This window comes from Pleurodeles waltl, chromosome 4_1, assembly GCF_031143425.1.
Source record: "Pleurodeles waltl isolate 20211129_DDA chromosome 4_1, aPleWal1.hap1.20221129, whole genome shotgun sequence".
In the NCBI taxonomy this organism is placed as follows: domain Eukaryota; kingdom Metazoa; phylum Chordata; class Amphibia; order Caudata; family Salamandridae; genus Pleurodeles; species Pleurodeles waltl.
Genome location: NC_090442.1, coordinates 975,680,523 through 975,697,693, shown reverse-complemented (window position 1 = coordinate 975,697,693; position 17,171 = coordinate 975,680,523). Strand labels below are relative to the sequence as shown.

Below are 17,171 nucleotides of genomic sequence, written 5' to 3'. Positions count from 1 at the left end.
AATAAGACGCAGCATGCTTATACGGGAGAAACATAAATACTGGGACACAATAACAGAACAATCAGGCCAAACAAAAGACCTAATATACTATCCTAACAATACTGTATTGATCACTATTAGGTGTTGTTAAGTGCTTAGCTTGCATCAAAAAAACACATTAACATACTTTTGAGTAACTGAACAGCCAAATAAAAAATTCACATCGAACCATGATGCCAACTTCAAAGTGAGTAAATAACATCTGAGGCCTTTAATGAGGACTCCTGCACTTACACCAGACCACAAACCTCTTTCAAGTGTAAATAACAAGTTAATGAGTTAGCAGGTTTCAGGTGGTTGTAGAAGTAACAATCATTTAAATACATATATGACTCAGTTCTTCAGGTGAGATATTGCCTCCTGTTAGCAAAGCTATCACTGTTTTCCCACTTATGTCAGGTATTTTATTTCTTAACAGAGCGGCATATGCTGCTGCCCCAGATGGCTCAACAACAAATCCTGCCCGATACAGATGTGACATCGCCTTTAGTATTTCCTCATCGGAGACAAGTATCACCTCGTCCACATGCTCCTTGCAGATTCTAAATGTGTTGGTGCCTATGAAGAAAAGAAAAACAGTTCAGGCCACCTGGAACTGTCAAAGCAGTGCAAATCCAGAGCAGGTCTTGTTTTGTTGTTGGTCCGTTTGTTTTGAGTGGTACAACCAATCTTACCTGCAAAAGGCGGGGCTAATCCTGCAGCAATGCTTTTTGCATCCATGGATGCAGGCTTCCCATCCATAAAACTTCTATACATGGTGCAAGCTGTCGAAAGGAAAACATGAACACTCAGCTTTGTTTTATAGTGGAACAAGTTCACATGCATGTGGTGATTCAGACATGCAGAGTGAAGTCTTACTGAGTATTTTAACCGTTTATCTGTTTGGGATATGTTTTGCATATGTTCACTGTTTAAGTGATACAGCGGTTTTTTAATGGGCGTCACCACTAATTTGGAGAATTTCAAAGTCATTTTTGATATTTCTGCCAAATGTTTACATCCGTTTTAGAAATGTTATTTGCATATGGACAGTCAATGAATATGGACAATGCTGCATTGGGCGACATTTCGAGCAGTGGATGCAGCAGTGACCACTGATCAAGCTTCACTGAGCCAGCAAGATACCACCTTGGAATGTAAATAAGACATGCAAGACATTGTGTGGTAGGACTAGACATTCAACATTTTGGCAAAATAAAGATCATTGTTTTAAAGGGCAGATGATTTCAGGGCTCAGAATTCGGCTATACTTGAAAAACTGTGCACGACCAAAGACCGTGCTAGTTGAAAGAAAAGGAAATGTACTTTTCCCTTTGCGAATGCATTCTCAGTGCAGTACATTGTGGAGTGGCAGAAATAGAGTAAGTGCCCACAGTACTTTTACTTTTTCTAATCTTCTTGCCTTTTCATTTTTATCATGCCAATTCAGAGTGAAAAAACAGCAAGCACTTCATATAAACTAAAAAAACAAGTTAAAGGTGCACAACATCTTAAGAGTTATATTGCTGCTCTTTCATATAGAACAGTTCAACATCTTATGAGTTATAGTGCTGTTAATTCATACAAAGAAATTATATAAGAATCAGCACACAAGTAAAGCTCTCATTCCTTACATCAGTTATTTCAGTGACACTACTGTTGATGTTCATTCAGTCAGCTAGTGATGACCTCACAATTTACTTTTACAAACAAAACAGCTATATTTGTCTCTTTCATTAATTATTTATTTTAAGGCAGAGGCCAACATGATTTTTAATTCAGTCATTCCACAAACTATTATTACTAATTCCCTGTTGTAAATTAGAAATCCTCTTGGAACACATATATTTGCATCATAGTTCAAACCTGTGGGCAACATTGTTGACTTTCGCAGGACCCATTTATTTTGCATTTTGTTTATGGCTTTCTCTCTCTGCTAAATGCATTATTCAGACTGGAGAAAAAAAGTGATTGCCATTCTATTTAATGTCACTCATTGCCAAACAATTTAATAAATATACAAAAATATTTTATTGATACGCATTATTGTTTGAAGGTTGACTTTTAGAAGTCATTGCTTCCCTTTCACACACGATTCATTCTATCTGTCCTTGAAATATCAATTCCTGTCCAGAAGTAACATTGATTAGTGCTTAGACCGTGACTGCTGGAGATACAATTTCCTATAGTGAAGAATGTTGTGTGTCTTCTGAAAACCCAAGGAATTTTGACTTAAGGGTCACACAAAGAGGTTACATCAGTGGTTGCGTTCTCAGGGATCTTAGTGGGGTCCCAGCTAATCAATATGAGGCCTTACCCTTGCTTCTTTGGAGTATAATCTAGGTGGTGGCATATAAGGGAGGGCTTATTTTCAAATTGAAAAGTTTAGAAGGGCCAGCAGGGATGACCAGCGTTAGAATCGTTCTTAAATCAATTGAAAACAAGAAGTTAAAATCCACAAGGTAATTGTATACGTGTGGGTAGCATAACAACAATAGCAAGCATCTGCAAAGCCCAAGTGTCTGGCCCTCACAAACTAGTGCTTTAGTTAATTGTTTTTATTGTAGGCATGTGACACAGAAAGAAAGAAAAACAAAACATAACACGCCACTGCCTAAATGTGGTGGTCATATGCTTGTAATAAAAAATAAATTTCTATTGCATATAATTTTAATGAAATATGGGTCCCTCTTGTCGGTCATGTGTAGTAGATACTGTCTAGTAACCATTTTAAGCTGTAATGTACATCACAGAAAAAATTATCCTTATTGGTGCAAAGAAATCACACACCTTAGCCAGTGGCATGTTAAAATAAAAAAGCATACAAACAACAAAACATGCAGGGGTCATGAGTTATGGTGTGCATTGTGGATTGCACACTATGACACATTTCAGAGCTTTTCCGATTTTGTGCTTGCAGAAACATAATTTACTTTTAACTATGCTATTTATATATATAAGGTTTTCTCACGTCGAGCTCGGTAGGTACTAATTTTCATAAGGCGGGCCTTCGTTTAGAGTGGCACAGTGGATGAAAAACAATGGTTTGAAATGCTACACTGAGAAATTGCCAGTGGTTAGACTATTTGCAAGCATTCCTCCCATCACCTTTTGTGGGTGTTCTGTAATGCCTTAAGTGGCCAAGGGAAGGCCTTGGCGTGGGTCGTTTGCTAGGTGTGCCATAGGATCCAACCTATACCTCACTGATGATGCCCAACAAGGCTGAAACCAGTCGGAGGTTGTTTGTGGTCCCTTTTGGAGGGGGCCTCCCTGGCTGTTCGGGATGGACTCTTCCCATAATGAGCAGAATCATTACTGATTTGCACAAGGCAGGCCATTCTCCACAGTGGCACAAAGTGTTAAAAACAATAGATTGGAATTCCACCCTGAGTGATTGTCAGTGGTTAGACTATTTGCAAGCAATACTCCCATCACCTTTCTTGTGTTTATATAACAAAAATAAAAGGACTTTATAGTAAGGTCCCCATGTTCTGTAATGCATCCTCAACATTTTTCTTCATGTTGCAGCAAGCCAATCAGATCCCTCGTTAACGCCGGACCGAATAGGCCATGTTGGGTTGGAAAGGTCCTCTGCATTGTAATAGGCATGCACCCCTGGCTTGTGCCCAACTTTACCATTGTCTGGATCAAAAATGCTGATTTTGTTTTGTCCTAGGCGAACACGGATCATACATGTATGTCATGACGTAGGCTTGTCTCATGGATTGTGGTCTTTTTGGACCAGGAGGGATGCCCAAGGTGCTGCTCTCATAGTTGCAGAAGACTGCTGTCTTCACCAAGAGCTAAGCAGCACATGTGCAGTGACGGCAGCCTGCAGTGTAATGATCCATAGTACTGAACATGACCTTTTTTTTTTTAGCTTGGGTCACTGAAATGAGGCCTACAGGCTCACTTACTGTTTTAAAAGTTCTACTGCTGTGTGCTTAACTCTCCCCTGACCAGGTAGATGTTGAAGTGTGATGGAAACGTGCTGAGTGTGTGTATGCTCATAAGAAGTGCACTACACCAAGGGTGAAGTGTGGTACAGAGCACACTGGTATAATTCAGAAAGTCTACAGTACCGAACAGAGAGCGCAGACTGAACACATTTGCTGCATGTAGGTGTGCTTGTGGTGGCACAATACATGAGGATAACAGTGCTTGGCAGTAAGTCTGCTATGGATGTACACTGAGTGCAAATGTGCTTGCACTGCTACATTACATGGAGGACCTTGGGATCCATTTTGGGAAGCTCTGGCCTGCCTCTTGAGAACATGAGGAGTAGAGGAACTCACAGACAAATTTGTCGATTGCTGCATTTCTGTAAGCTGGAATGGACTAGCACCAGCAGGTGGGAGAACCAGCCTCTCTGCATTTCAAAGGGCTCTTTGTTTCAATGATAGATCACAAGGAAGGAGCCTAGACACATCTCAGGAAGAGAGAGATGGGGCTGATATGGGAAACAAAGAGTAGCGCTAGGAGTCCAGTAGTAACCCTTTGATTCACATAGTACTGTGGCTGACATCCAGGTGTGAAATCTAGTCACTCCCATGAATCGTGTGGTTTAATCAACTTGTAAGTCCTGCCTGCTGCAACAGACATCCTTCAGGAGGAAGAACAAAGGGGAAATTTGTCAATTTCAATGAAGCAGAACCACAACATAGCACTCCAAAGGCTCAGAAACTAAATTACATTTTGAGTGTGGAAAAGGACTATAAGTAAGGGAGTTTGAGATACCAAACGTTGTCATCTTCTGAGCAACCAGACGGCTGTGTAAAGAGGCAAAGCTTTGCAAGACTTCTGCCTGTGACCAGGACTGAGGGCCCAGGCCTGATAGTCTCCCTGCTGGGTGAGGGGACATCGCCCATGCAAAAACCAAGACCATCTGTCCGGGAGCACCAGTGCCTGCATGCTCACCAAGACCAGTGTGCCCTGTGAGGAAGAGGAGAGAGTTGGAAGAGCAAGGTCTGTTGGGAGCCCCAATGTGAGGACTCTCTGTGGGAGGTGTGAGGAATTCACTCTTGCATTGATCGGGCCGCAGTCTGTGTGCTGGATTGTTTCAGGGACCCCTGTGTGCCAGGAGGGGCCACCTTGGACTGAGCCGGGGAGCAATGGTTGTGTGGAGTGAGCCAGACTTGCAGGAGCTCGCTTTGGCTAGCCTTGAGTGTCAAGGAGGTGGCCACTATGAACCTCAACGCTAGGTCAGCGTGACTTGACTTGTGAGTGCCATGGCTGCAGCCCCGTATGCCTGGAGGGGTCACCAGAGGTGCTGATGCCAATGATTCAGGCTGTTGCCTGGGACAGAGAAACCGCTGTTGTGACTGAGGTGGGTACGGCCCGCACACTGTGAACTTCACCAAAGGAGTCCTGAGGGTAAAACAACATCCCAGGAGTCCCGTCAGAGCAAGGAAATAAACTCCCCCATGAAGTGAAGTGCGACTTATAGTGTGTTCAGAGCAGTAACAATCTCTATTGCTAGAACCAGCTGGTAGCATGGCTCAGAGGTGAGAGCCTGCATCTCCTTGTGCTGCCACGTGTGACTGCACACAGCCTGACTTTGTCAATCCAGAGTACGACTTTGCTGTGCCCTGGAAGGGTTCCATATCACCGGAGCGGGTAAGCCATGAACTGGGCCTTTGGGGGCCCAGGGGACATACTGACGTTGGTAGAGCAACCCCCTAGACTCTTGTGACTGATCTATCAAAAGGAGTCAGAGGGAAGAACTCTTGAGTATTGCCTAATAGTTTACATTCCCTGGATGTGGTTATCAGTGAATGGGGAATAATACTGAACCAGTTGCGCTACAGTTAGTAGGACAGGGAGTAGCATTACAGCTACTAGAGCTCCGACCACAAGGGGGATTGTGTTATTGCTTTTGAATGTTGTTTACATTTGCATGTGTAGAATTAGAATACAATACTTCCTTTTTATATGAAAACAAATATTTGACTGGACATTGATTCATTGTTCGCACAGCGTGCACGTTGAAGTATGAGTTGTTTTACTGATCTGTATCTGCACTCCCTTCCCCCCACCCCAGAGGAGCCTTGACCCAGTTGAGCAGCATCCATAGTAGGTCAGGCCCTGGGGCATCAGGAGAAAAGTCCTCCGATGTCACAGGTGGACCCAGTAACTCCTGCTTGGCCCATGCCCCACTAAAAGGGGTTCTAACAATTGGTGGAAGTAGTGGACACCTAACATTTAGGAGCCAAACAATACAGAGGTGGCATTGGCTATCTCCAATTTGCATTGGTGCTGCAATAACTTTAGTTTTTTCTACACTCAAAGGGGACACACATAGGCAATGGAGAACACAGGTTTGGGAACTGACCTCATCACCACGTCCACAGAACAGATGGAGGATTTATGTACGGACAAAAGGCAGTGGAGTCCAGTGAGTCGGGACAAAGAGGTCCTTGCTAACTTCATTAGGGACCAGTTTGAGATACTAGGTGAAAGGGAGGAGGCTGTAGCTGTCTGTGGGGAAGGAACCATATTGGGGACCCAAGAAGAGAGAGCTGTGGAGTCAGGCTCTAGGATCCCCTTAGCACACATATATCATATATATCCCAGACACACAACAATTGTGTCCCCTAATGTATTTTCCAGAATTTCACCAAGGCACTCACCACCTTTAGTTTCTAAGATACCTCAAGTGTGCACACCACCTCAAATTTCTAGGGTACCACCATTACCACTTCCAGGAAAAAATCCCTTGGGTGGATTGAGTCTAGCAGAGACCCTGAGCTTGCAGTTGGCACTTCAGAAAGATAAGGCTGGGGAAGATGACAAAGCCAGAGTGTTCAAGAGGGAGAAGCTAAGACGAGCTCAAGGGAACAAGAGGAGAGGAGACATGATAGAAGGGCCGATTGGGTCCTGGAGGCGAAATTGCAAGAGAGGGAGGAGAAACAGAGAAAGGGAGGAAAAACAAAGCGAGTGGAAGGAGAAACAGAAGAAAAAGGAAAGAGAGCTGGAAAGAGAAAGGATAGCCCTTGCAAGGGAGAAACTTAGGATGGCAGCAATGACAACTCCATCTAGAATAAGTGACATTACTTCCAGTTCAGGTCAAGTTGTGGCCAATGTTCCACAAGATCTTGTGCATGTATGTGGAAGGTCAGGATATTTTGCAATGGCTTATGAGCTTTGAGGTCGCTTGTAAAGCGCAGGTCTGAAATGTGGTGTCTAAAGTAGCTGCCTTAATGGGGCGCATGCCATGGGAAGGGACAGCAATCATTGGGAGGATGCCGGTGGTGGACCAGATGGTTTCAAGTCTGTTATAAAACACAAGAGTCTCACAAGCGACAGTGGATTCGCTAGCACATGATCTTATTTTAGTAGTGACAGCAATTTTTGAATGTATTTTTTTTTTCACTATTTTCACTTTTATTAATATAAGCTCAAATTATTCAGTTTTTTCCACTGGACTGCTGCTTATGTTTCAGTATGTGTTTGAAATGTAATAGTGAGGAATTTGGGGTTTTAAATCATATTTTAGTGTTCCTGGTTAATATGAACCACTACATTAACAGCAAAAAACAGCTAGGGGCGCGTCAGTTTCTCCACTTAGAAAGCAGCCCTGGTTATCAGACTACACAGCACAGCTGTGTGTGATAAACGTGGACCACTTCCCAGATGCACTTATGGTTAAATATATTGGATTTCCTCTAGATCTGTTCTTTTAGTACTTTGCTCTCTGGGTAGACAGCGGGAAAGAATGGTGGAGACTCATGATAACTGTTTAAATAAATGCATTTTTTTTTTAATGAGGCTATTCACTTTCATAAAATAAATGCACACTTTAAAATAGATTATTCACACAATTTTCAAAACATAAACACAACCCGCTTTTTAAAGGAGCTCTGTACATTTAAGGGATTCCTGCACACCTCAAAAAATGTCATTGTCTAAGAAATTAAGAAAATAATTCTGAGCGCCTCTGTAAAAGGTTTAGCATATTTTAAAAACTGGCCTTTGGACCACAACTGCGCAAAGAAGATTTGTATTTTCTGTGCAACTTAGTGCATCTGCGATTTCCCCGAGCACCAGGCATGGCCCCTTTACTTCTAGTGAAAAAGCTAAGGCCCATATTTATACTTTTTGATGCAAAACTGCACTGACGCAGTTTTGCGTCAAACATTTTACCACCAGCTAACGCAATTTATTTGCGCCGCTCGGGCGTCAAATGTATGCTTTGACGCATGGCGGTGCAAACCACAGATGTGAGTCATTTTTTTTTACTCAAACCAATGCGTCACGTCGTAAAGAAAAACAACTTTAATGCGGCGAAAATGACTGTGAGCCGGTTTACGACGTCGCAAACCGGATACGTGCCGTTTTTTGATGCAACAGCTTCAAAAAGCGGTGCAAACACTGCAAAATGTGCTAAGGAGAGACAAAATGGATCCCAGATGCTTGGACAGACCCCAGGAAGATGACCCACACAAGACCCAGGAGAGGGAGAAGAAGAAAAGAAAGTGTTGCTTCAGTGCAGAGGAGCAGGAAATTCTGGTGAAAGAGGTGATGGAACACCAGCACCAACTTTTTGTCACCTCAAAGTTGCCAATCAGTAGGAGAGAAGCAATATGGCAACACATTGTTGACAAGATAAACAGTGCGGCAGAAGTACAGAGAACAGTCATTGAGTGCACGAAACTCTGGCATGACTGCAAGTGCAGGACCAAGGAAAAGATGGCCAGGAAGGCAGCACTGTAGACTGGAGGTCAGAGTCCTGCACCGCAGGAGGCCCTGGGCCACATGGAGGAGATGGTGGCAGCCGTCATCCCTGTGGAGATCGTCACAGGGATTCAAGGACAGGACTGCGCAGACTACCAGGAGACAACACAGATGCAGGGTAAGTCGCATGGGGAATTAAAATGCAAAAATGTTAACTGCAAGCAGGGGGGGGACATACCTACTACAAAATGCATGTAAGTCATGATATTCAGGGAGTGGAATGGGTAAAGGGACACAGCACGGGGGCATGGCCCGTTCAGAGGAAACCTGGGGCACAGTACTACAGTACAACAACAACCTTTGCATGGGGGGTATGCTGCCATGCCAAGGATTTTGGAAAGGTAAAGCCAGTCCAGGAGGGTAGGGTACAACGTAAAACTGTCCTGCTATCGCAGATAGCTGGTATTCTCCCTACATGAACTAGGGCTCAATTAACAGTCTCAGGCCATATCTGCAAGTGGAATTTAACATTGACAACAGTTGCCACTACCACCTCTGCTGTGTGTGCAGTTCAAGTAGCTAATGGCAGTAACGTCCCCATGGATCAAACACACCCAAATTAGAGGGTTCAGGATGACAAAGTTATCAGTCCCCTATAATCAAAAGAAATGTTCAAATCCTGTTAAATGTAAATGTCCATAGTTGATACAAACATCAGCCATTGTCATACACATTAGGAGGTACAGAGCACTACTTTCATACCCATGCTGCATATGTCAGGGTCCGCCCTGTGCCTGGGTCACAGTAGCTCCAAAGACACCATCCAGCATCCCAAATGTCATACTGCTCAGACAATAACATTGAGGGGGAGGACATATGTCACCGGCTAGTGAAATTCACCCTCACAGTCAGAAGAGGAAATGGAACACTGCTAGGACCATCAGTGCAATCCAATGTAGCACACTTTTCCCAACATAAACATTACACACTACCAATGCTGACATCTTTAGTGTGCCATGCCAATGCTATACATAGTATATGCTAGGTCTCAGGAACATATAGCTGGATGTGAAATATCTGAGACTGGCTCAGTTCCAGATTGTTAAGTGTGGTGCAAGTGAAATCAGAACAACCACAGCCAGTGCAAGGCCTCACCCTGAGAATGGAAGTAGACGGAGGGTTGAATAGGACAAGAAGGTGGCAATATACAATTTGGCCAGAACCAACACCTAGAGGATGTGATGCTGACAAGTTCCCAAACTGACCACAATACATGTGACATGCAGGTGGGGCATAGGCCTGGGAGACGGCTAATATTAAAGACATGATTAATGAACAGGAACCAAGATCACAATGTGCAACAAATAGGAAGGCAGGCATGTCACATTACAAATCCCACAACACAGACACACTAATTGTACAATATCTCATTGCAGAGGATGATGGCTCTCCTGGGGATATGCCTGTCCTGGACTACCCTAATGACATTGATGACGAGCTGACAAACATCAGCCAGCAGACCCTCCAAGATGTCCTTGGGACCCTTCAGACCCCACCTTCAGTCGCAAGGAGGAGCACAGAGGACCCACCCACCACCCTAATTGTACGACCTGCCAGCTCCAACCCAGCTGAGGACTCTGACGACACTGGCACCAGCTTTGAGAGAACTGTAGTTGGAGTACAGTGGGAGCTGGCCAAGGAGGTGCGGGTGGGGATGGAAAATATGGCAGCCAGCCTAGAGGGGGTGCGTTCGTGCATGATGTCAACTGCAGAACAGGCAGCAGCCATGCAAGGGCGAACATCAATCTTGCATGAACTTGAAAAAAGTGTGAAGGAAATCAGCACAGCTGTAAGAGAGTTGACACAACACCTCCAACAACAAACTTTTCAACGCATGCACAAATGTAATATTGACCCCCTCAAGGCCGACCTGGCTGCCTACCACAGTGATGTGGCTGCTATTCTTAAGAACCAGCAGCTTCTCCTTGCTGCAGTACTGCCCTTAATAGCCCCACAGTTGGCAGCTACCGGGATGTCTGACTTAACGTCTTCAAACACTGAGGTGTGTGTTGCCCCTTCACAACCACCACCACCATGGGCAGAGGAGACAACACACACATCAGAAGATGAAGACGTGGAACAGATCACCTTCACCCGTAAGAGTAACCAGTAGCACTAGTCCCTGCCACCTGGCCTCTTATAACCAAGGTCCTGTGCTTTGTAACATGCCAGTCTTGCAACAGCTGCACTCAAGCACTGTTCTCCGGCCCACTGTTTATCTTGTCACTCTGCCCTGTGATTGTCTCTCACTACCTCATTGGCAAATTCTGTCCCACTGCACTGTCTGACACTTCACCCCAGCATGTCCAATGACATGTCCTTTTGCACTTGTGTAGGATCACAATGGAAGGTGTCACACTAATGGACTCACAATCATGGACAATGTAAATATAGCACTACAGTACTTTATAATAAATAGAACTTACACAACCACATTGTCTCTGTGTAATGTGACACATCAATCGTGAGGGAGATCAGTGATGTTTGCCTTTTGTCAATGATTATAGAATGTCAATACAACTGCCCTGAAAGAATGTGGGCTGATAACTATGCACTGTGGTCTGGATGGTACCATCATCTGCCTTTCCTGAGGGTTAATTCTGAGGGAAATAGAAACTAAACAGTATAATTATGTTTTGGACAGAATAAGTCTTCCTCAAGGGATGTTTAAGCCAAAAATGATTGCCTTAAAATTTTTCTTCAAGCCAGTCTTTACGTGTGTAACACACACCATACAGCAGGAATGGATGTGTATGAGTGTACATACAAATAAGTAACCTGTCTGAACAATGTAACAAATGATAGGTGTGAGTTATGTATACCATACTACATGAGATCATACCACCACTCACCTTATAAGGCTTCACTTGAACATCAGGCTGCAGGCGGACGTAACACAGTGTCCTCAATACCAAATCTGGTCCCAAAGTATGTGAGATTGAAAACATACATCAAAAATTAACAACACTTTGGGATCCATAGTAACCTTGAGTGGTGGGTGCAATGGATGGCAGAATCTTAGCAAAGTAGCTCTGGTGTAGCTGCCAATGTAACAGCTCAATTGGGAATTGGTTGCATGATGGGACACAAATGCAAATACTAAAGAGACACTGTACAGCCACGGCAAGGCCCTGATCCCCAAGCATTCGACACATGCTGAAAAGGATTACCTAAATATTTATTTAACAGTAAAAAAGGAAGATAAAACCCGGGGAAACACCTTACCTAACCTAACCTATCCTAACTACACATTACCCACAACAGGCCCTAACTAACCTAAGCTAAACTTACTTATCACATTTAACTAAACACTCTAAACATCAACCCCCTACCCCCTTATAAGACGGGACACATGGAGGACAACATACACTAACCTAAACACATACTATCTTATACTAAACAAATATATTTTTATTGTATTTTTATATTTTATATATATATATTTTTTTTTAATAAAACACCAAAACCCCAGCATCATCCCTCACCCACACACATAATAAAAAAAAGATATTAAAATTATCATACCCCACCCCACAACCCACTACTACTAACTAAACTAACAGCCTATTCTAACCTAAAACTAAGCCCCCTAAACCCACTAATTTAAAGAACCAGGAAAGAGGAGGGAGGGGAGGGAATCATGCCTGAGGGTATATTGTTCACAAGTTTGCCCTCCGCAGGGTCTTCTTGATGGCACGCACCCTCATTAACTTGTGCCACATCCTGCTGCAGCCTGTTCATTTTCCTCAACATACGTTGCATGTCACGTTGCATCCGTTGGAAATCTGCAGGGTCAATGACTGCAGCAGGGGTGGTCTGGGTGCCAGTTGAAGATGTTTGTCCGGTTGTCGGTGCCATGCTTGTAGGGGGAGGTGCAGGTGGTCTGTCATAGGTCCGGGAGCAGCGGAGGTTGATGGTCCTGCAGTGATGCCTGATATGGTTGGTGTCACCTGGGTGGTAGTGGTGGTGCTGGTGGTGGCGGCTGTGGTGGACACCGAATGGCCCCCTTGGGCAAATGCCCTCCACACTCCGGAGGCTCTTTCATGGTGATAACGCCGTGCCATGTGGCGGAACCCAGACCCCACATCCAGAATGTGGCGGTAACGCATCGCCCGGCGCTGAAACTCCCGAATCTGGATGGCATTCATATTGGCTGCTGTTAAAAAAAGATAAAACCAAACATTAGGTACTTCATTGTGTGATATAGCTACTGAAGTAAATCAGACAATACATCTAAAATAGCAGAAACAGGCCGTATCATAATACAGATCACAGATTGTCCCTGAGGAAGTACATGCCAACGCAGCCTACACATGTCCTATCTAACAGCACAGCAATGCTCTAAAAGATGTGTAACAATTTAAATGACCTATGCATCATTGTTCAGCCATTTGTCACCTAGAAAATGCTGCAAGTCGTCCACATGTGACAAGCCAACTAATGACTATCTTCTGGATGACAATCAAGGGCAACAGGATCTGTGATTTGTAAATGGAATTGCCAGGATGGAATGCAGTTGCTAATTATGAGGGGGTATCCTAGTTTTGGACAAGTGATTTACAGATTTACATGTCCGTGTGCTAAACTTGGATCATAACTCCTAGGTACACATTTCATAACCCTAAGTCTGTGCCTGAGGGGGGGATGGACAAGCAACAAATACTTTCCAACATCTAGGACACCCAGGAAGCTTTGGACAGCTGTACATGGGTTTGGGCAGTCCACCACAGGTAAGGAGGATGTCCAACTAGGATACACCCAAACCTTGGACAATCCCATCCACATTTATGTTTGGAAATGCAGACAATTGTCAACATCATTTAATACCACTAATACCTGTCTTACAACAAGCATATAGATGCAAGCACACATCTGGCCATGAGCAGCATGCACACCTATGACATTGTACTCAAGTGCCACATACACGTAGCACAACATGTGGAGCTACATGCTGCTAGGAAGTCAAACATACAGTCGAACATGTTCATTAGTGAACAGGGAGGCTCAGGTCTGTGGGTAAGACTTTGGCATTCCTATTCTTTGAGATTCAGGGTCTGACTTGCTAACTAAATCATAAATATGGACCTCTGCTAAATTTTCTTAATACAAATGTTAGCAACAAATGTCACTCACCCTATTCACATGGCCATGCCTACAGGGCTGCACTACAATCCCAAAATATGACCATACGCTAATGATTGTCCAACTCAAAGATGGGAAAAAAATACTTATACTCCACTCAAGTAACATATCCAATCATTTCCCAGCACATCATACTTTGCTATATGTCCAACACACAGGAGCCAATCACACAACAGCTGCAAACACAACACAGAACTGAAATATCACACTTACTAGAGATGTCTGGGTCCGCAAATCGATCCACCTCTCCGATTGTGTAGGGGGCAGGTCCACCTGTAAAGCATGGAAGGGTGAACGCGTTCAATGTCTGTGCACTGTACAACACTTCCAAATACAATTACTGTGTGTAACATTAAAACTGAAAGTCCAGCCTCTCAGGCATGATGATACTGCAACAGACACACCACTGCAAACATGTACAGACCCGGTCACTCCAGTGAGTGATACACACATATCTTCACACATGCAGTGGCCCTAACTATCATGTGGTGGCAAACATGCTCCATCAATTGTTTGCAGACTCATTTATGGAGTGTACTCCTCTCATCATTTGTAGTAATGAGAGACATGCAAAGCCGCTTTCCTGGAGCACTGCAATACCAGTCACTCAGGTATTGTGGCTTGTGCATCAAAGGACAATCATTTACTGTGTGACGCACCTATGGGTTGATTTAAGGTCATGATTTATCATGCTTTCTATGGTCCCTTACATGTAGGGCCTGTGCTGTGTCTAGGTTACATATGCTACATTAACAGTGTACCCTGAGCCACATATGCCCCCTATGACAACATAATGGCACGGATCCTGTGCATTATTTGGTGACAGTTTGAGGCTAGCCATGGATTGACCAGTTTTAATATTTGGATGCAACACGGAGATATATGTTGACAGTGTATATTGTAGTCATCCGTGACAGACTGCATGGGCACAGGTGTAGTCATTGCACCTGAAATGTGTCACTCATTGCCCTGTTTACCCATTATGGGTTTAGGAAATCACAGATGAGCCACATTCATCATCTTACATTTGCCAAGTTGGTTGATCAGCAGATACACAGCAAACTGACACTGTGATATTATTAATACATGGTTTAGCAAATGTACCACTGTGTCAATCATGATGATGTAGGTTTCAATTTGTATGTACCTTCGGAATGACAGCAGTCACAGGAATGCTGGTCTTCTGATCTTAGCATACACCAATGTCAGTGATAACCTCCATACTGGGAGGTTAGTTATTAAACATATGCTGCACTAGATCAGCATGGGTGTGCCAAACTAAACTAGCAAAGTATTAGTGAACTTTATTTGTATGATGGAATTGGTCAAGGGTCCCTTGCACGACATCATGCACGTAATACATTGTGATCATGCATTCCCTAACGTCAGGTTTCCCATGATGATCCCATAACTTATGAGAAGTTCATGGCAATAGAGTAACACAGATGGCAAATGCATTAGCTCTGTTCCAGCTATTGTGACTAAGACCAATGTAAAACACACAGGTACAATGAACAGAGAGCCATGGACAGTTGTTACCCCTCAATTTGTATCTTTTGCTTCATTTTATGTGCCACAGCTACGGAAAGTAGCACCAAACATTTTGACATGAACCTGTGTGCAATACTTTTGGCATCCTTCCCTAATTTAATTGCAGCACAACCAAGTCAAACTATCAGCCTAAGATATTACCTGAGGTCAGAAATAACTTGTTACATATGTGTCAGAATCCAGTTCAGACATGTATCAGAAATAATTGGGGGACACATTAATTCTTGAAAATATCTGGATTAAAAACATGTCTTTCCTGGTACACTCACAGACCATGCCTAGAACATATGTTACAGCCACATTTGCATCATCTATTGACGTGAAGGCAGCACTAATTTACCGGCTCCAGCTGTGTTTTGTAACTCAGTGCAGCTGTTGCGTCAACAAATGACGGTAATGTGTAGGAATTAATGTATAACTCACGGCCAATGTATGTTTAACTTGCATTCCACATGTCCAAAAACATTGCCTGCAGCATATGAACAAATCTGCTACTGTCACTACAGAGCATTTAAATGTGCACATTACTCTGAATTGTACTCACCAACAGGGCCACCAATCACAATCCCCATGTGGTCCAGCAGGTCTTGCTCCCTGGCAACCTGGTCAGCCCAACGGTGTTTTAGCTGGTGGTCGATGCGCGGTGTGCTGTATATTCTTTGCAGATGGTACAGGACCTTTACCCACAGGAGCCTCCTTGCCTCTGTGTGATACCCCTGTATCACCCGGCCTCCTGCTTCTATCATCAATGGGAGGAAGTGGCACACCAGCCAAATGAATCCCCCCAGCTCTTCCTCTCTCATTCTATCAAGACGAGGCCTACCCAACATGCTTGAAAAAAATGAAGGAATTAAAGGGTACAGAGGATAATGAAGGGAAAGGAGGAGAGGGAAATGAAAAGTAAATAACACTACAACAGCCCAACTATCCCCAAACTAACACTACCCACAACAGACTCCCAACAGTACATAGACAAAATTAGACATCAAAAATGACAAAAATACACTTACACAGGATACCACAGACACTTAGAAAACACCAAAAGATAACATAAAGAGCACACAGGAGACACATTCACAATATTCACAGAGAGACAAGTCCAAACACAGCCACACAGTCAAGAAAAATAACAGACTGCAAAGTGAAAGTGAAAGTACACCCACTGTACCAATTCTGTAAACAGGATATCCTATTACATCACTTCCTGCCTCAAATGCGGTGCGTTTTTATTCGTATGCGTCAAAATATTATAACGCTTACAGTCTGTGCGTCATTTTTTTTGACACACCTGCTTAGAAATTACCCCGCATCCATATTTTCAAATATTTTTCATAGTTAACCAATTTCATGGGGTACAGTGTGGGGATTACCGCTCAGGGCCAATGGATGTAACATGGCAGTGAGCATCATTTTTTGACACATGTGCGTCTTTTTTGACGCATATGCGTCAAAATTTCTGTCTTTTACTGGGTTTGGGTCATTTCTCATATTTTATAGTACATGACGGGTGTGACTATACAGAGATAGGCTGTTTGCACCAACATTGTGCATTCCGGTGTATGGGCACATGTGGCAGATCATACTACTGCGTACCATGATCCTCTAGTTGTTGTACCGGATTTGCACTCTTCACTGACGCAATAGATCCCCAAACGTGTGGAATACAAATTGGTATTACCCAGTTTGAGCAGGTTGTGCGTCAATAGAGGATAGCAAGGCTACGCAGC

At 43.6% G+C, this 17,171-nt stretch overlaps 1 protein-coding gene across 3 annotated transcripts in view; it reads right to left on the bottom strand.

Moving 5' to 3' along the window:
• Positions 1–220: 220 nt before the first annotated feature.
• The window catches only part of LOC138288608 (L-threonine ammonia-lyase-like), a 112,058-nt gene continuing 95,107 nt past the window's right edge, over positions 221–17,171 (bottom strand). For all 3 annotated transcript variants that reach the window (XM_069230103.1, XM_069230102.1, XM_069230104.1), the window contains 2 exons: positions 714–803; positions 221–597 (listed from right to left, as the gene is read on the bottom strand). In XM_069230103.1, coding sequence (XP_069086204.1) covers positions 356–597; positions 714–803 — 332 coding nt within the window. In that variant the 3' untranslated portion in view covers positions 221–355. The remainder of the gene's footprint in view (positions 598–713; positions 804–17,171) is intronic.